The sequence below is a fragment of the Scyliorhinus torazame genome, chromosome 15, assembly GCF_047496885.1.
Source record: "Scyliorhinus torazame isolate Kashiwa2021f chromosome 15, sScyTor2.1, whole genome shotgun sequence".
In the NCBI taxonomy this organism is placed as follows: Eukaryota; Metazoa; Chordata; class Chondrichthyes; order Carcharhiniformes; family Scyliorhinidae; genus Scyliorhinus; species Scyliorhinus torazame.
This window is the reverse complement of record NC_092721.1, coordinates 185864272-185879813: the sequence shown is the minus strand read 5'-3', so window position 1 is coordinate 185879813 and position 15542 is coordinate 185864272. Positions and strand designations below refer to the sequence as shown.

The window sequence follows — 15542 nt, the reverse complement described above, 5'->3', positions numbered from 1 at the left end:
GAGATGGCACGTGCTAGGGCTATGGATTGAGGTGTGAGTCCGGTCCTGAACCTGTTGGTGGAGTATCAATATAGCCAATAACACTTTTCTTGATAATACGTTTATTCACTGAATGCAGCTTTATATATGCCTGCTTTTACACATGCCCGCTTCCTATCTACTACCCCAGTACCCCAGCGGTCTCACCTTATACATGCTCTGAAGTACTTAATTTCATTGATCAAATTTTCAAATGGTGTATCTCTCCCATCTTCATGATTGACTATTGACATTTCCTATCGGTATAATGAGTATCTGAGTACCATCAGTGGCTGCCCACGAATATTTTGCCATGCATACGTTCTCCTTTTAGTCTTTTTCTTCAGCCCGCCCTCCCTGCCTCCTTCCGTGGGCCTTCCTCCCGGGTCAATGTGCCCACCTCTGAATCAGGGGTTATGGGGAGAAGGCAAGAGAATGGGGATGAGAAAAATATCAGCCATGTTGACAGAGATCAGGGAGGCACGCGGGGGAAACCTTGTTTTAGCCACCTTTGCAAACGATAACGTATTGTTCTCCAGGTTCTGGAGAAAAGACGGGTTCAAATGAGATCCCTGGGCCTGTGCTGAGTTCACTGCCTAATTGGGAGTGCCACTCAAGTAGGGGGGGAGACACATGATCAACCTTAGAACAACCACAACCAGGACCTCCGCAAATGGCAAACTCTCACTCCGTCCTCCTGCTTCAGGGTGGAGCTATCTCATTATAGCGCAGCATCAACATAACATTCAGATTAGTCTCGATATTTAACACCATTCAATAAAAGTGCTGCTGCGGAGGCCTCGCAGTAGGGGAAATTAATCAGGGCCCCACTAAGAGAAAGAAAGCAGTGCTGATTATTACAGATTGACTCACTTTGTCATGCAAGGTCCATCCTACATATTTCAAGTAGCTGTCAGTCAGGAAGCGATCGCTGCAGCTTTTCATCCACATTCCTATTTCTTCAATACAAATAGCTCGGATCTCAGGTAATGCATCACTGGGGGAAAATGGGAATTACATTTCCGATGAATGACTACACCAGGCCTGTGTATCTCAAACACTCAGACACAAAAATTTAATATATATGTATATTATATATTGCAGATAGATGGAAAGATGGATAGCTCGATAGATATAGAGTCAACCCTCATTGTTACAAACACATTGGAGTTAGTCCATGATTTCAAATCATTGAGGGTTCACTTCGTTTAGACCACTTTGCAAATGAAAATGTATCATTCTCCAGCTGCTTCGGCTGTACTGAGCTTGCTGAGCACCACTTCAATGCACACTCAGCAAAACCAGTTTCTTGAGAAAGTTAGGAGAATGCAGAGCCTGGGGTCCATTCTTTACGTTTGATGGGGAGTCAATCAAGGGCAAGAATTGGGTTCGTTCATGATACCTCATACAGTCGAATAGTTGGGAAATTCCCCATCAGCCAGGTTCCTAAATAAAGGGAGACGATACAGCCAGGTTTCAGAGAGCTGCTGATGGGGCAGTACCCCAGCAAAAACCAGTGATCTCAAAAGATACAGGGAGAATATTTGGAAAAGAAAGCATGGCATAAGAGTGTAACAATAAAGTTGAATTACATCCACACATATTCACAGATTTAGCCCTGCCGGGTATTCTCTTTTCCGCAGTTTGTAAAGAACAGCGATTGGAATTATTTATGTTCCTCCCCTTGCTTAATATGTTCCTTAGCTATAATACAAGACAAAAATGTCATTCCTCCACGTGATGGAACACTGCCCCGGTGCAAAGGCAACTTTGAGGATTAAACGCCATCAGTTGCTGTAACATTCTTCAAAACAATCTGCCGCCTGCGCTCGAGCCCAACATATTTCCCTGGAGACTGCTGCGAGTTCTCAGGGACTAACGTCCAGGGACTCTTTCCGACAGTGATGGAAAAGGTGCCCAAGCTTCCCAAATGGAAGCATGTCATGAGGAAAGAAAAGCTGGAGGAACAACTTTTTATTGTTCAGTGTATTTCCCCCCGCCCCCAAGATTATATTAGATAAATTACCATTCACAGAAATTGTCGTTAATTTTTCTGCACCCTTCTTCACTCATGGCCACTTTTGTGAAATCACTAATAGGTAAAGCCTTCATTTATCCAATTGTTACCTTTAGACCTGACAATTCCAATACACTCCCATTGGGCATTCCCACATCCTAACTTCCATAAACTTATGGTCATCAAAAACTCTGTTCCCATTTTCCTAACTTGTATCAAGGCACATTAACCCATCAACCCTGTGCTCACTAACCTGCATTGGCTCCAGGCTAGGAAACGCTTTGATTTTAATTCCTCAAAGGACTTCCCCATGCCTCTCCTCGAGCTCCGCACTATCTGAGGTATCTGGGGCGGGATTCTCCGCCCTGTCGCGCCACGTTCCTGCCCCGACCCGCCACCGGGATTCTCCATTACGCCGGCCAGTCAATGGGGTTTCCCATTGTGGGGCAGTCCCACGCCGTCGGGAAACCCCCGGGCGCCGGCAAAACAGAGGATCACACCGGTGGAGATGCCCGCCTCTGTGCTCATCTATTTCGAGCCTCTTGAACGCTCCTCAATTTTATTTGCTCCACCGTTGGTGGCTAGGCCCTAAACTCTGGATTTCCTTCGCTATACCTCTCTGCCTCTCTGTTTTGCTCTCCTTCTTTAGGACACTCCTTGACATTTTTAGTGCTATGACCTAACATCTCCTTATGTGGCCTCATGGTGTCAAATCTTCGGGGTCGCGAAAGGAGCCATAATCCTTATAACTGACCGCAGCAGCACCGGCTCAACCGGAGCAGCGCTGCATTGGGGAATTGGGTGTTGGGCTGTTCCATCGTTCTCACGTTACCCATTCCTTCATTTCTGCATGTCTCTTTTCAGCCCCTTCAAAGGGTGATGACGCCTTTTGAGACTCTCCCAAATGCTTTTGGCATTTTTGCCCCCACCCCTACTGATTATGACACTTCCTTGAATTGTCCCTGTCCCTTTAAATTTAATTACCACTGGGGCTTCCCACTGCCACTACTAAAGTGCCCCCCCCACCCCCCACTCATTCGGATCTGTCACCTGAAGTTGTGTCAATGATCTGCCTCCAGAAAACTGGTTGAGAACAGTACACTTGCATCTGATCTGTCCAAAAAGTAGTCTTTCTGTCCAAACGCATATGAAAAAGCAAGAAGTATGAAAAGCTTCCCCTTCCAGGGAATGGGGATCTATTTTTAACCGTGGGGATAACGTTACCGATATCTATGAAGAAAGATTCCTTTGAAAATGGCGTTCATCAGATTTTCAATGTTTTCTTGCTTTTCTATAATCTGAAAAAAATGGCATCAAACTATTTAATATTTGTTCCCACCTTAAATAGAAACATGTATTTATTCCAATTCATCCACTATCTCAGAGGTTGATAGCTCGAGGTGTTGATTGTTTAAGTTAGAATCATGGAATAGAACAGCACAGAAGGATCCCATTTCCCTCCTGAAGAATATTATTTAATGTGTATCCAGCACTTCAAGAGGCAGTGCATTATAAATCTCATTGCACCAAAACGTTTTTCGTCGTGTGGCCTCTGGTTCTCTTACCAATCAACATTAATCTGTGCCCTTGGTTATAAACCCGTCAAGGATTAGAAGCGGCTCACTTAATCCAAGCCCTTCATGATTGTGAACATCTTTCTGCCAGAACGTGGATACCAGGGAGTGCCCTAAATTCTACCTTCTCTTATAATCTAAGACAGTCACGTTTGCTCAATTTCCTCTCCAATTCAAAGATAATCAGAGTTGTTGAGAGAAGCTGCGAGATTGAATGCAGGAATTGCCCCCTTATCTGAGTTTCAGGATAGTGGGAGGTGCTGCCCACAAGGGGGTGACTTTTATCAAATCTTCAAACACGTTGCATTAAAGGTACCTTCACCACATGAACTGCCGTGGTCTGAGAAACACTACTAGCTTCTCAATGTCAGCAAGAGATGGGCAGTAAATCTTGGCCTTGCCAACGATGTGTGGATCTTTTAAAATACAGTTCTGTTAAACTTCAGTATGGAGGAAGGGGGAAATAAACAATTAAGTACAGACAAGCTTACCTCTTTTTTCTTCTGCAGGAATGTTTCCAGTTTCTTGGTGGGTCTTTTGTCAATCATCTCAACCTCACACTGTCGCTGAGAGTTTTGCAACTGCACTCTCAGACTCAGAGACACGTTGATTAACGCAGTCATTAGTTTCATAGCTTGAGGAAAAGAGAAATATGAACATCCTGCCAAAATGTACTCCAGCCAATTGTAATGAATGTAAGAAATCTGTTATATTTTATATTTGTTGCAGTAATGTTATTTTTAAAAACCTGGGTTAAATATGCATGCAACCAGTATGTCTGCTAAAGCTGTGATTAAAAGTAAAAGTGAGATAATCCTTGATTTTGCAGGGGTCATGTTCTGCCAATAGATTTGAGAAGCATTTATTTCTTTAGGGATAGGTGGCTAATGGAATATTGTTTTGGTCTCGAGGGGCGATAATTTATGAGAAAAGTTCCTGACTAACCAGGGCATGGGAAATCTTGTGGGAGGAGACAGATTAATGCTCTAATGTAATTAATGGGATTTTCTGTCTGTACTTTCAGTTTGTCATAGGATTTTAATCTGCCAAGTATCTTTCAGTTTGATCCTGAAAGGTTCCCTCTGAGGGCACTGCACAGAGAAAAGTAAGTAAACCTGATTGTTAACTTTCTTTCTAAGTGGTTGTTGAACTATATTGGTTTGCTTAATTGGGGTATATAAGAACATAAGAACATAAGAACTAGGAGCAGGGGTAGGCCATCTGGCCCTTCGAGCCTGCTCTGCCATTCAATGAGATCATGGCTGATCTTTTGTGGACTCAGCTCCACTTTCCGGCCCGAACACCATAACCCTTAATCCCTTTATTCTTCAAAAAAACTATCTATCTTTATCTTAAAAACATTTAATGAAGGAGCCTCTACTGCTTCACTGGGCAAGGAATTCCATAGATTCACAACCCTTTGAGTGAAGAAGTTCCTCCTAAACTCAGTCCTAAATCTACTTCCCCTTATTTTGAGGCTATGCCCCCTAGTTCTGCTTTCACCCGCCTGTGGAAACAACCTGCCTGCATCTATCCTATCTATTCCCTTCATAATCTTATATGTTTCTATAAGATCCCCCCTCATCCTTCTAAATTCCAACGAGTACAGTCCCAGTCTACTCAACCTCTCCTCGTAATCCAATCCCTTCAGCTCTGGGATTAACCTAGTGAATCTCCTCTGCACACCCTCCAGTGCCAGTAGGTCCTTTCTCAAGTAAGGAGACCAAAACTGAACACAATACTCCAGGTGTGGCCTCACTAACATCTTATACAATTGCAGCAGAACCTCCCTAGTCTTAAACTCCATCCCTCTAGCAATGAAGGACAAAATTCCATTTGCCTTCTTAATCACCTGTTGCACCTGAAAACCAACTTTTTGCGACTCATGCACTAGCACACCCAGGTCTCTCTGCACAGCAGCATGTTTTAATATTTTATCATTTAAATAATAATCCCTTTTGCTGTTATTCCTACCAAAATGGATAACCTCACATTTGTCAACATTGTATTCCATCTGCCAGACCCTAGCCCATTCACTTAGCCTATCCAAATCCCTCTGCAGACTTCCAGTATCCTCTGCACTTTTTGCTTTACCACTTATCTTAGTGTCGTCTGCAAACTTGGACACATTGCCCTTGGTCCCCAACTCCAAATCATCTATGTAAATTGTGAACAGTTGTGGGCCCAACACTGATCCCTGAGGGACACCACTAGCTACTGATTGCCAACCAGAGAAACATCCATTAATCCCCACTCTTTGCTTTCTATTCATTAACCAATCCTCTATCCATGCTACTACTTTCCCCTTAATGCCATGCATCTTTATCTTATGCAACAACCTTTTGTGTGGCACCTTGTCAAAGGCTTTCTGGAAATCCAGATATACCACATCCATTGGCTCCCCATTATCTACCGCACTGTTAATGTCCTCAAAAAATTCCACTAAATTAGTTAGGCACGACCTGCCCTTTATGAACCCATGCTGCGTCTGCCCAATGGGACAATTTCCATCCAGATGCCTCGCTATTTCTTCCTTGATAGTGGCAGGTATAGGGAGTAAGTTACATTTTTTCCTTTTACTTAAGAACTTTTGTAACTGCTATCTATAAAGCTTTTGTATAGCTAATTAGGTTAATTCTGTGCTTAAATTAAGTTTGTTTTAAGTAACATTTCTTCACAATTCTACAAATTGCAATTCGTTAGATTTTCACCGGGATCCGAACAAAATGCACTCACAACTTTACATCAATGCCATGAACATAACCAAGAGATTCTGTTGCCATAGTTTCCTAGTAGATGGCTGCAATTTTACATGGTTGGCCCCAAGCACCCTTGCTGTAAGGTTAGGGGCAAGCCTGCCTCCACTCAGTCAGGTCACCCCCACAGTACTTTGACAACTGTCAGGCCTCCAATTGGCTCAGGGCAAGACTTCCGCCCCCATCTGGGATGAAGTCCTGCCTCCAAGAGTCGCCAGGCAACCAAATGGCCAGCAGCTCTCTGGCCCCAGCAGCGCCACCAGAAGTGGTGGCGGCCACATCAGGGTCAACAAGCAGTCCCCAACCCTGAGGAACCATAGACCTGGAGACTGTGGTATGTCCACAGGCAGGCACTATGGACAGGGGTGCAGGTTCAAGAGTGTGGTGGGGACATGTGGCATGGCAGTATCTTGGGAGAATTACGCTCCATTAAACACAGGGCACACAGTCCGGAGGGACCCTGTGCTGCCGCAATGGTGGGAGGTGACACTTTAAGGTTAATATAGCACCTGTAACATAGTAAAACATTATGGGGCTTTGCAGGAGGATTCTCAAAAATTAAGGAGGCAATTGCAGAGTGAATGGTCAATAAGCAGATAAACGCATGGCCCTCAATGGTGCAGTGAAAGACATTGGGATTGTGCAAGAGGTCAGAATTGGAGGGGGTGCAAAGATCCAGGACAAGATCTGAGAGGAGGGGAGAAAGTAAGAGGAATGATCCCATATCTCAGGACATATTGTATCTGCCACTGTCTCTCACGGTGACAATGCAATGCCATTTTTCCCGAAATTAAAGAATCTAAAGTTTTGGATGCAGAGTTCCAGAGGTCCACTCTGCTGGCTCTGTGGTTACCTCCACCAGTTCCACGCCTCCCCACCCACCAGAAATTCTGGAGAATGTACCAACAATACATCCACCCTCCATCTTTTGCGCTGTTGAAGCACTATCCCCAGTTAGAGCACGGGAGTTCAAGGAGGAAGAAGCCCACCGCCACCTTCCCAAGGGGAAGTGGGAATGGGAAATAAATGACAGCCTCACCATTGACGCCCACATTCCAAGAATGCATACATATATAAAACAAAAATGTCCGCATGCTTATACATATGATGCAAAAGGTAGATGAAATCATTTTGCACCACAAACAATAATGTATCTGCCTCTGATTTAATATTGCTGTGGGCAGTTGGGCCCCTCATCATTAGTAGACGACAGACACAGCTCGATAATTTATTTAACAATGCGGTTAAGAGGAAAGCTCCAGCCATCATCGATGATCCCTCTCACTCTTTATATCATCAGTTTGAAAGGCTCCCTTCGGGCCTGCACTTCAGAATACCCATTGCGAGGAAAAATCTGTTCAAGAGGTCTTTTGTTCCCAGTGCCATAAGCTTACTAAATAACATAATGTCAATTTAACTTGCTGTTTTTATTTATTTTAACTGAAATAAGTGTTTTAATGGCAGAGTGTAAATTCATTTTAACTGAAGTAACTGCTTTAATGGCGGAGTGTACATTTGGAGTATTGCGTGCAATTCTGGTCGCAGCATTATAGGAAGGATGGGGAAGCATTGGAAAGGGTGCAGAGGAGATTTACCAGAATGTTGCCTGGTATGGAGGGAAGATCTTATGAGGAAAGGCTGAGGGACTTGAGGCTGTTTTCGTTAGAGAGAAGAAGGTTAAGAGGTGACTTAATTGAGGCATACAAAATGATCAGAGGATTGGATAGGGTTAGAAGTGAGAGCCTTTTTCCTCAGATGGTGATGTCTAGCATGAGGGGACATAGCTTTAAATTGAGGGGAGATAGATATAAGACAGATGTCAGAGGTAGGTTCTTTACTCAGAGAGTAGTAAGGGCGTGGAATGCCCTGCCTGCAACAGTAGTGGACTCACCAAAACTAAGGGCATTCAAATGGTCATTGGATAGACATATGGACGATAAGGGAATAGTGTAGATGGGCTTTAGAGTGGTTTCACAGGTCGGCACAACATCGAGGGCCGAAGGGCCTGTACTGCGCTGTAATGTTCTATGTTCTATGTTATGTTTGTATGGTATGGATGTAAATGTATGAATGTAGGTATACATGAAATATTTACTGCTTTTAACTAATAACTGTATGATTATATGTTATATTGCAGGTGAAGCCAAAGTCAAATTTCCACTTTTGTGTGGACAATAAAGTTCTATTCTATTGTTAAAATCTAATTGGTTTAAGGATTGGGCTCCCACTTTATGAGGCAGAACAAAATAGCTGCCATGCCTAACTTTGCAACAGCAGATTTCCATGCCCCTTCATCCAGCTAAATTCCCCATTGGGACATATTATTTGAAAACCCAGCCGGGGTTCAGTCCAGATCCTAGCATGAGACAGACACTGCTGGCTCTGAAAATGTGCCAAGATCTAACAACGGTGCTCTGTCCCAGTCCATTGCCTCTTGGGATCAATTATCCTGAGCTTGCGACAAATTTGCATCGCTCTCACCTGCAAGCGTACTGGTGTGTCGGAAGGCTCGCACTTGGGAGTCTGAGAGTCCAGTCAACAGGGAGATCACTGTATCCATCAGGTACTCATCGTGTACAATAGTGAACTGGCAATGCTGAATTAGCACTGAGAGGAATTCACAGAAATTGGATTTGAATTTCTTCCAATAGGGTCCTGTCATTGTAAGGGGGTAATCTCCACTGTCCTGGAAAGAAATAATAATGATCAACCAGTTAGTGTTGGCAATCCCCCAGAACCATCCTGCATTCGCTGACCCACACCGGCACTCGGTCTGTCAATGCTTCAATTTTTAAAGGTCTATTCCTTGTGTTCAATTCCTGCCATGGTCTCAGCCTTCCCTACCTGTATAACCTCCGACAACGTTCCAAGACCTCTGTGCTTCTCCAATTCCAGCCTCTTGATATATAATCCCTACAGTGCAAAAGGAGGCCATTCAGCCCATCGTGTCTGCACCGACCCTCTGAAAGAGCATCCTGCCTCGGCTCACTCACCCGCCCTATCCCCATAACCCCACCTAACCTGCACATCCCTGGACCCCCAAGTGCCAATTTATCATGGCCAATCCAGCTAACCTGCGCATCTTTGGACTGTGGGAGGAAACCGGAGCACCCGGAGGAAACCCACGCACACACGGGGAGAACGTGCAGACTCCGCACAGACAGTGACCCAAGGCCGGAACTGAACCAACGTCCCTGGTGCTGTGAGTCTAGAACTAGTGGGAACAGGGTTAAGGTGAGAGGGGAGAGATACAAAAGAGACCAGAGGGGAAATTTCTTCACACAGAGGGTGGTGAGCATCTGGAACGGGCTGCCAGGTGCAGTGGTAGAGGCGGGTACAATTATGTCCTTTAAAAAGCAGTTAGACAGATACATGGGCAGGGTGGGTGTAGAGGGATATGGGCCAAATGTGGGCAAGTGGGACTAGCTTAGTGATAGAAACTGGGCAGCATGGACCAGCTGGACCGAAGAGCCAGTTTCCAAGCTGTAAACATCTATGACACTATGTGGCCTTTATGCCACAATGCCACCCCAGTCTAATCCGGTACTATTACCCCAACATAAGTTTGCCGGATCCGTAGAAGAACGATTTAGATTAGCAATGTTTTTTTCAAAATATTTCTTTATTCTCCTCCTTTTTCACATTTTCTCCCAAATTTACACCTACCAACAATAAACAATAATCAGTACCAAATATGTCAATCCCCATATCAATAACAACGATCCCATCCTCCCACCAAACCCCAAACAGTTGCCCGCATGTTCACATAAACAAATGACAAAAAGGAATCAGGAATCACCCATAGCCACCATTAACACACACCGCCCCCTCCCCCCAACCCTCCCAGCCACCCCCCCAACTAATGTTCGATGTTATCCAGTTCTTGAAAGTGCATAATGAATAATGCCCATGAATTGTAGAACCCCTCCATCCTTCCCCTCAGTTCAAACTTAACCTTCTCAAGAGTCAAGAATTCCAACAGGACGCCAGGGCACAGGGTGGGGAGGCTGCTCTCCAACCCATCAGGATCCGCCTTCGGGTGATCAACGAGGCAAAGGCTACAACATCTGCCTCCACGCCCGTTTCCAACCCTGGCTGATCCGACACCCCGAATATGGCCTCCCGGGGCCCCGGGTCCAGTTTTACGTGCACCACTTTAGAAATTACCGTAAAAACCTCCTTCCAGTAATCCTCTAGCTTTGGATAGGACCAAAACATATGAACTTGATTAGCGCCCCCCCCCCCGCAACATTCATACACATCTTCTACTCCTTCAAAGAGTCGGCTCATCCTCGCCCTCGTGAGGTGCGCTCTGTATGCCACCTTCAGCTGTATCAGCTCCAACCTCGCGTACGAGGTGGAGACATTCACTCTCCGAAGCACCTCACACCAGAATCCCTCCTCCATATCCTGTCCCAACTCTTCCTCCCACTTTGCATTGATCCCTTCCAGTGGTGCCTTCTCCTCTTCCAAAATAGCCCCGTAAACCGCTGACACTACCCCCTTCTCCAGTCCCCCTGTCGTCAGCACTTCCTCCAGCAATGTGGAGGCCGGCTCCACCAGGAAACCCTGTATCTCCTTTCTGGCAAAATAGATTAGCAATGTTAACTCTGTTTCTCTCCACAGATGCTGCCAGACCTGTTGAGCTCATCCAGCATTGTCTGTTATTATTTCAGATTTCCAGCATCCACAGTATTTTGCTTTTATTTACATGTTTGCCTTATTCGGCTTCTTGTGAAGTGGGCTTGGAATGTTTACCTATGTTCATGGGGGAAAGATAACATATTGCGTCAGTCAACTGGCCATCTGACAAGCTCACACTGCACACTCTCCCTCGCAAGCATCTACTTAAGCAAGAGAGCAGCAGCGATGTCCCCTAGCAAGGATCAGGGCCTTCAGGGGAGGAAGAGGAAAAACATATCACATAACTTGGACAACGGATTGAGGGATAGGATTTCAATGCAAGAGATTTTCATCTTACAGAGCAAGAAGTCACCAAAACGTAGCACTTCAAATGTTCAGGCCCTCTCCACATGTGTTTCTTTGAACGCAGAAAAGAGATTCTGTCGCATGACGTTTTTTTGTGTTTTTTTCATTTTTTAAAAAAAATTTAGAGTACCCAATTATTTTTTCCAATTAAGGGGCAATTTAGCCTGGCCAATCCACCTTTCCTGCACATCTTTTGGGTTGTGGGGGTGAAACCCACACAGACACGGGGAGAATGTGCAAACTCCACACGGACAGTGACCCAGGGCCGGGATTTGAACCCGGGTCTTCAGCGCCGTAGGTAGCAGGGCTAACCACTGTGACACCGTGCTGCCCTTGCATGACGTATTTAATAATTTGCACGCTGACCCCTACAAAAATGGTCTGGATTCTCCGCCGGCGGGATGCTCTGTTTTGCCGGCAGCCCGGGGGTTTACCGACGGCTTGGGGCTGCCCCACAATGGGAAACCCCATTGACCAGCCAGCGTAACGGAGCATCCTGCCGGCGGGCTGTAACAGAAATGTGGCGCGTCGGGGCGGAGAATCCAGCCGATGCTTTTGTAGTATTTATACCTATCCCTCCATGGCTGATTGGCACTCACTATCCAGGAGAATGCAGCAGCAAAAGACCACCCCGACTCCCCCTTGGCTGGAGTAGTTCTCCAATTGAACAGTTTCTCCTGTGACTCCGCTCACACCCTCAAAATATAAGGTGGCATATGGGCCCTACGCTGGTCTTCTCACGAGCTACGTTGTCGAGGGTTTAACCCAGTTAATGAAAGGGTTAAAAATTTAACTCCGCTAAATAAACCTTTGCCAAGAGTAGAAACAGATAAAACCACGGACAGAGCGCGAAGGCCTTAGGCTTTCCCAGGCCTTTTCCAGACAAGTCCTCGAGACTTATTTATAAAAAGCTGTAACTGTCTTTGAGGAATACACACTTTGACCCGTCAAGAATTCTCTAAAACAAAAAGCCCCAGAATATAACGGACAATGACGATGTTCTTCTACAATTGGGAGGAGGCGACGCAATGGTATTGTCACTGGACTGGTAATCCATAGACCCAGGGTAATCCTCTGGAGTCTCAGGTTTGAATCACACCATAGCAGATGGTGGAATTTAAACCCAATAGAACATTTGGAATTAGAAGTCTCATGATGACCATTACATAATTGTCGCAAAGACCCATCTGAAAAATTCTTTCCTACTCTGACCGATATGTGACTCCAGACCCACAGCAATGCAGTTGACTCTTAAACGACCTCTGATTTGCCTGGCAAGCCACTCAATTGTATTAAACTGCTGCAAAGAAAACACAAAGGTATAAAACCAGATGGACCAACGGCATCGAACTGGGCACCGGAAACAACAACGGTAAGCCCAGCCCTGTGAACCCTGCAAAGTCCTCCTTACAAACATCTGGGGACTTGTGCCAAAATTAGGAAAGCTGTTGCACTGACTATTCAAGCTGTTAAGTAATGGGTTAAGAGACATTGCAATTAGTTGTCTCATTTATGTCAAGTATCCATTAATTGACACTGATAGGTAAAGGGTCTTCAGGTGGCCTCTGTCAGGTGATGTATAGTTAAAGTTTTGTGCAAAGGCTGTTGGAATGAAATAAATGTGTGTTTGTGAAAAAGGAACAGAACTTTAGACTCTTCATGTCACAGCAACTAAAACTAACAATTGGTAGCAGAGGATGGTTGCTGTGCAAATGTGAAGGGTTGAAAGATACAACTTTTCCAGATCAAACCAAGGAGTGAGTGAGAAAAGAAAAAAAAAGGGGGATATATGGCTGAACCGAGGATAAAGATGGCTGGATATGACTATCCTCCCTTATTTTCTGAAAGGGAATCGTACGACCAATGGAGAAGTGCAGTAGTTATGTGGACTACGGTAACTGCTTTGGGAAAGAGAAAACAAGGTCTGGCATTGGCTCTTTCTCTACCATATGACAGTAAAATCCGAAACAAAGTGCTTTCTGAGCTGCAACAGGAAGAGTTAGACTCAGAAGAAGGTCTGGCGACTTTATTACATTATATGGATAGCATTTATATGAAAGATGACTTGTTAAGTGCGTATGAAGCATGGTCGGATTTTGATAAGTTCCGGAAAATGGAGGATATCTCCATGGAAGACTATATAATGGCATTTGGCAAACTATATATATATTTTTTGAAATATGTTTATTAAAGTTTTTTAACACAATTTTTCACCCTTACAAACAATAAACCCCCCCCCCCTTGTAACAAAATAGAAAGAAAATGCACATAGCAAGATATTTACATGGTAAAACGATATGTTACAGAGCTTTGTACACTGGCTCCCTCCCGTACATGCCAGTTTCCCAAATCTTTCATGTGTTCTCTTGCTCAAACACCCCCTAGGCAAACCCCCCTTCCCCCCTCCCTCCCTCCCCCCCCTTCACCGGACACCCCCCCCCCCCCCCCCCCCCCCCACCCACCCCCCACCCCCACCCCTTGGTTGCTGCTGCTGATCGACCTTCCTCTAACGCTCCGCGAGATAGTCTAGGAACGGTTGCCACCGCCTGTAGAACCCCTGCGCAGACCCTCTCAAGGCGAACTTAATCCTCTCCAACTTAATGAACCCAGCCATATCATTTATCCAGGCCTCCAGGCTGGGGGGCTTCGCCTCCTTCCACATTAGTAAGATCCTTCGCCGGGCTACTAGGGACGCAAAGGCCAGAATGCCGGCCTCTTTCGCCTCCTGAACTCCCGGCTTGTCCACTACTCCAAATATTGCTAGCCCCCAGCTTGGCTTGACCCTGACTTTCACCACCTGAGATATTGTTCCCGCCACTCCTCTCCAGAACCCCTCCAGTGCCGGGCATGACCAAAACATATGGACATGGTTCGCCGGACTCCCTGAGCACTTTCCACATCTGTCTTCTACCCCAAAAAACCTACTCAACCTCGCCCCCGTCAAGTGCGCTCTGTGAACCACCTTACATTGTATCAGGCTGAGCCTGGCACACGAGGAGGAGGAATTAACCCTACCTAGGGCATCAGCCCATAACCCCTCCTCAATCTCCTCCCCCAGCTCCTCCTCCCATTTACCCTTCAGCTCCTCTACCAGCGCTTGCCCCTCTTCTTTCATCTCCTGGTATATTGCCGACACCTTGCCCTCCCCGACCCATACACCCGAGATCACCCTGTCTTGAATTTCCTGTGCTGGGAGCAATGGGAATTCCCTCACCTGCCGCCTCACAAACGCCCTCACCTGCATGTATCTGAAAGCATTTCCCGGGGGTATCTCAAACTTCTCCTCTAGTGCCCCTAGGCTCGCAAACGTCCCATCAATGAACAGGTCCCCCATTCTTCTAATCCCTGCCCGATGCCAGCTCTGGAACCCCCCGTCCATCCTCCCCGGGACAAACCGGCGGTTACCCCTGATCGGGGACCACACCGAGGCTCCCATTGCACCCCTGTGCCGTCTCCACTGGCCCCAGATCTTTAGCGTTGCTGCCACCACCGGACTCATGGTGTACTTTGACGGCGAGAGCGGCAGCGGTGCCGTCACCAGCGCCCCCAGGCTCGTTCCTTTACAGGACGCCATATCCAACCTCTTCCATGCCGCCCCTTCTCCCTCCATCACCCACTTACGGATCATCACCACATTTGCTGCCCAGTAGTAGCTCCCTAGGTTCGGCAGCGCCAACCCTCCTCAGTCCCTACTGCGTTCCAGAAACCCTCTGCTTACCCTCGGGGTCCTATTCGCCCACACAAACCCCATAATACTCCTGCCTACTCTCTTAAAAAAGGCATTGGTGATCGCGATGGGAAGGCACTGAAACACAAAAAGAAACCTCGGAAGGACCACCATTTTGACCGACTGCACTCTGCCCGCTAGCGAGAGCGGTAACATGTCCCATCTTTTGAAGTCCTCCTCCATTTGCTCCACCAACCTCTTCAGGTTCAGTTTTGGCAGACTATATAAAAGGCTGCAGAAACACAACCTGGAATTTCCACAGTCTGTGTTGGCCTTTAAATTACTTGACCGTGCTAGAGTGAGCAAGACGGATAGGCTCCTGGTTTTGACAGCAGTTCAGTTTACTGATAAGGATACCTTATTCGAACAGGTGACAAAAGCTTTACAAAAGTTTCTGGGGAAACATTCGATTCCGATGGCTCTGATGACCCAAATAGGTCAGCCTGCAATAAGGCAGAATA

The 15542-nt window shown here is 46.1% G+C and overlaps 1 protein-coding gene across 2 annotated transcripts in view; it reads right to left on the bottom strand.

The window, feature by feature from the left end:
- The window catches only part of LOC140392064 (cohesin subunit SA-2), a 169838-nt gene that overhangs the window by 73245 nt on the left and 81051 nt on the right, over positions 1-15542 (bottom strand). For both annotated transcript variants that reach the window (XM_072477283.1, XM_072477285.1), the window contains exons 8-11: positions 8847-9051; positions 4101-4243; positions 3260-3333; positions 892-1015 (exon numbers count right to left, since the gene is read on the bottom strand). In XM_072477283.1, coding sequence (XP_072333384.1) covers positions 892-1015; positions 3260-3333; positions 4101-4243; positions 8847-9051 — 546 coding nt within the window. The remainder of the gene's footprint in view (positions 1-891; positions 1016-3259; positions 3334-4100; positions 4244-8846; positions 9052-15542) is intronic.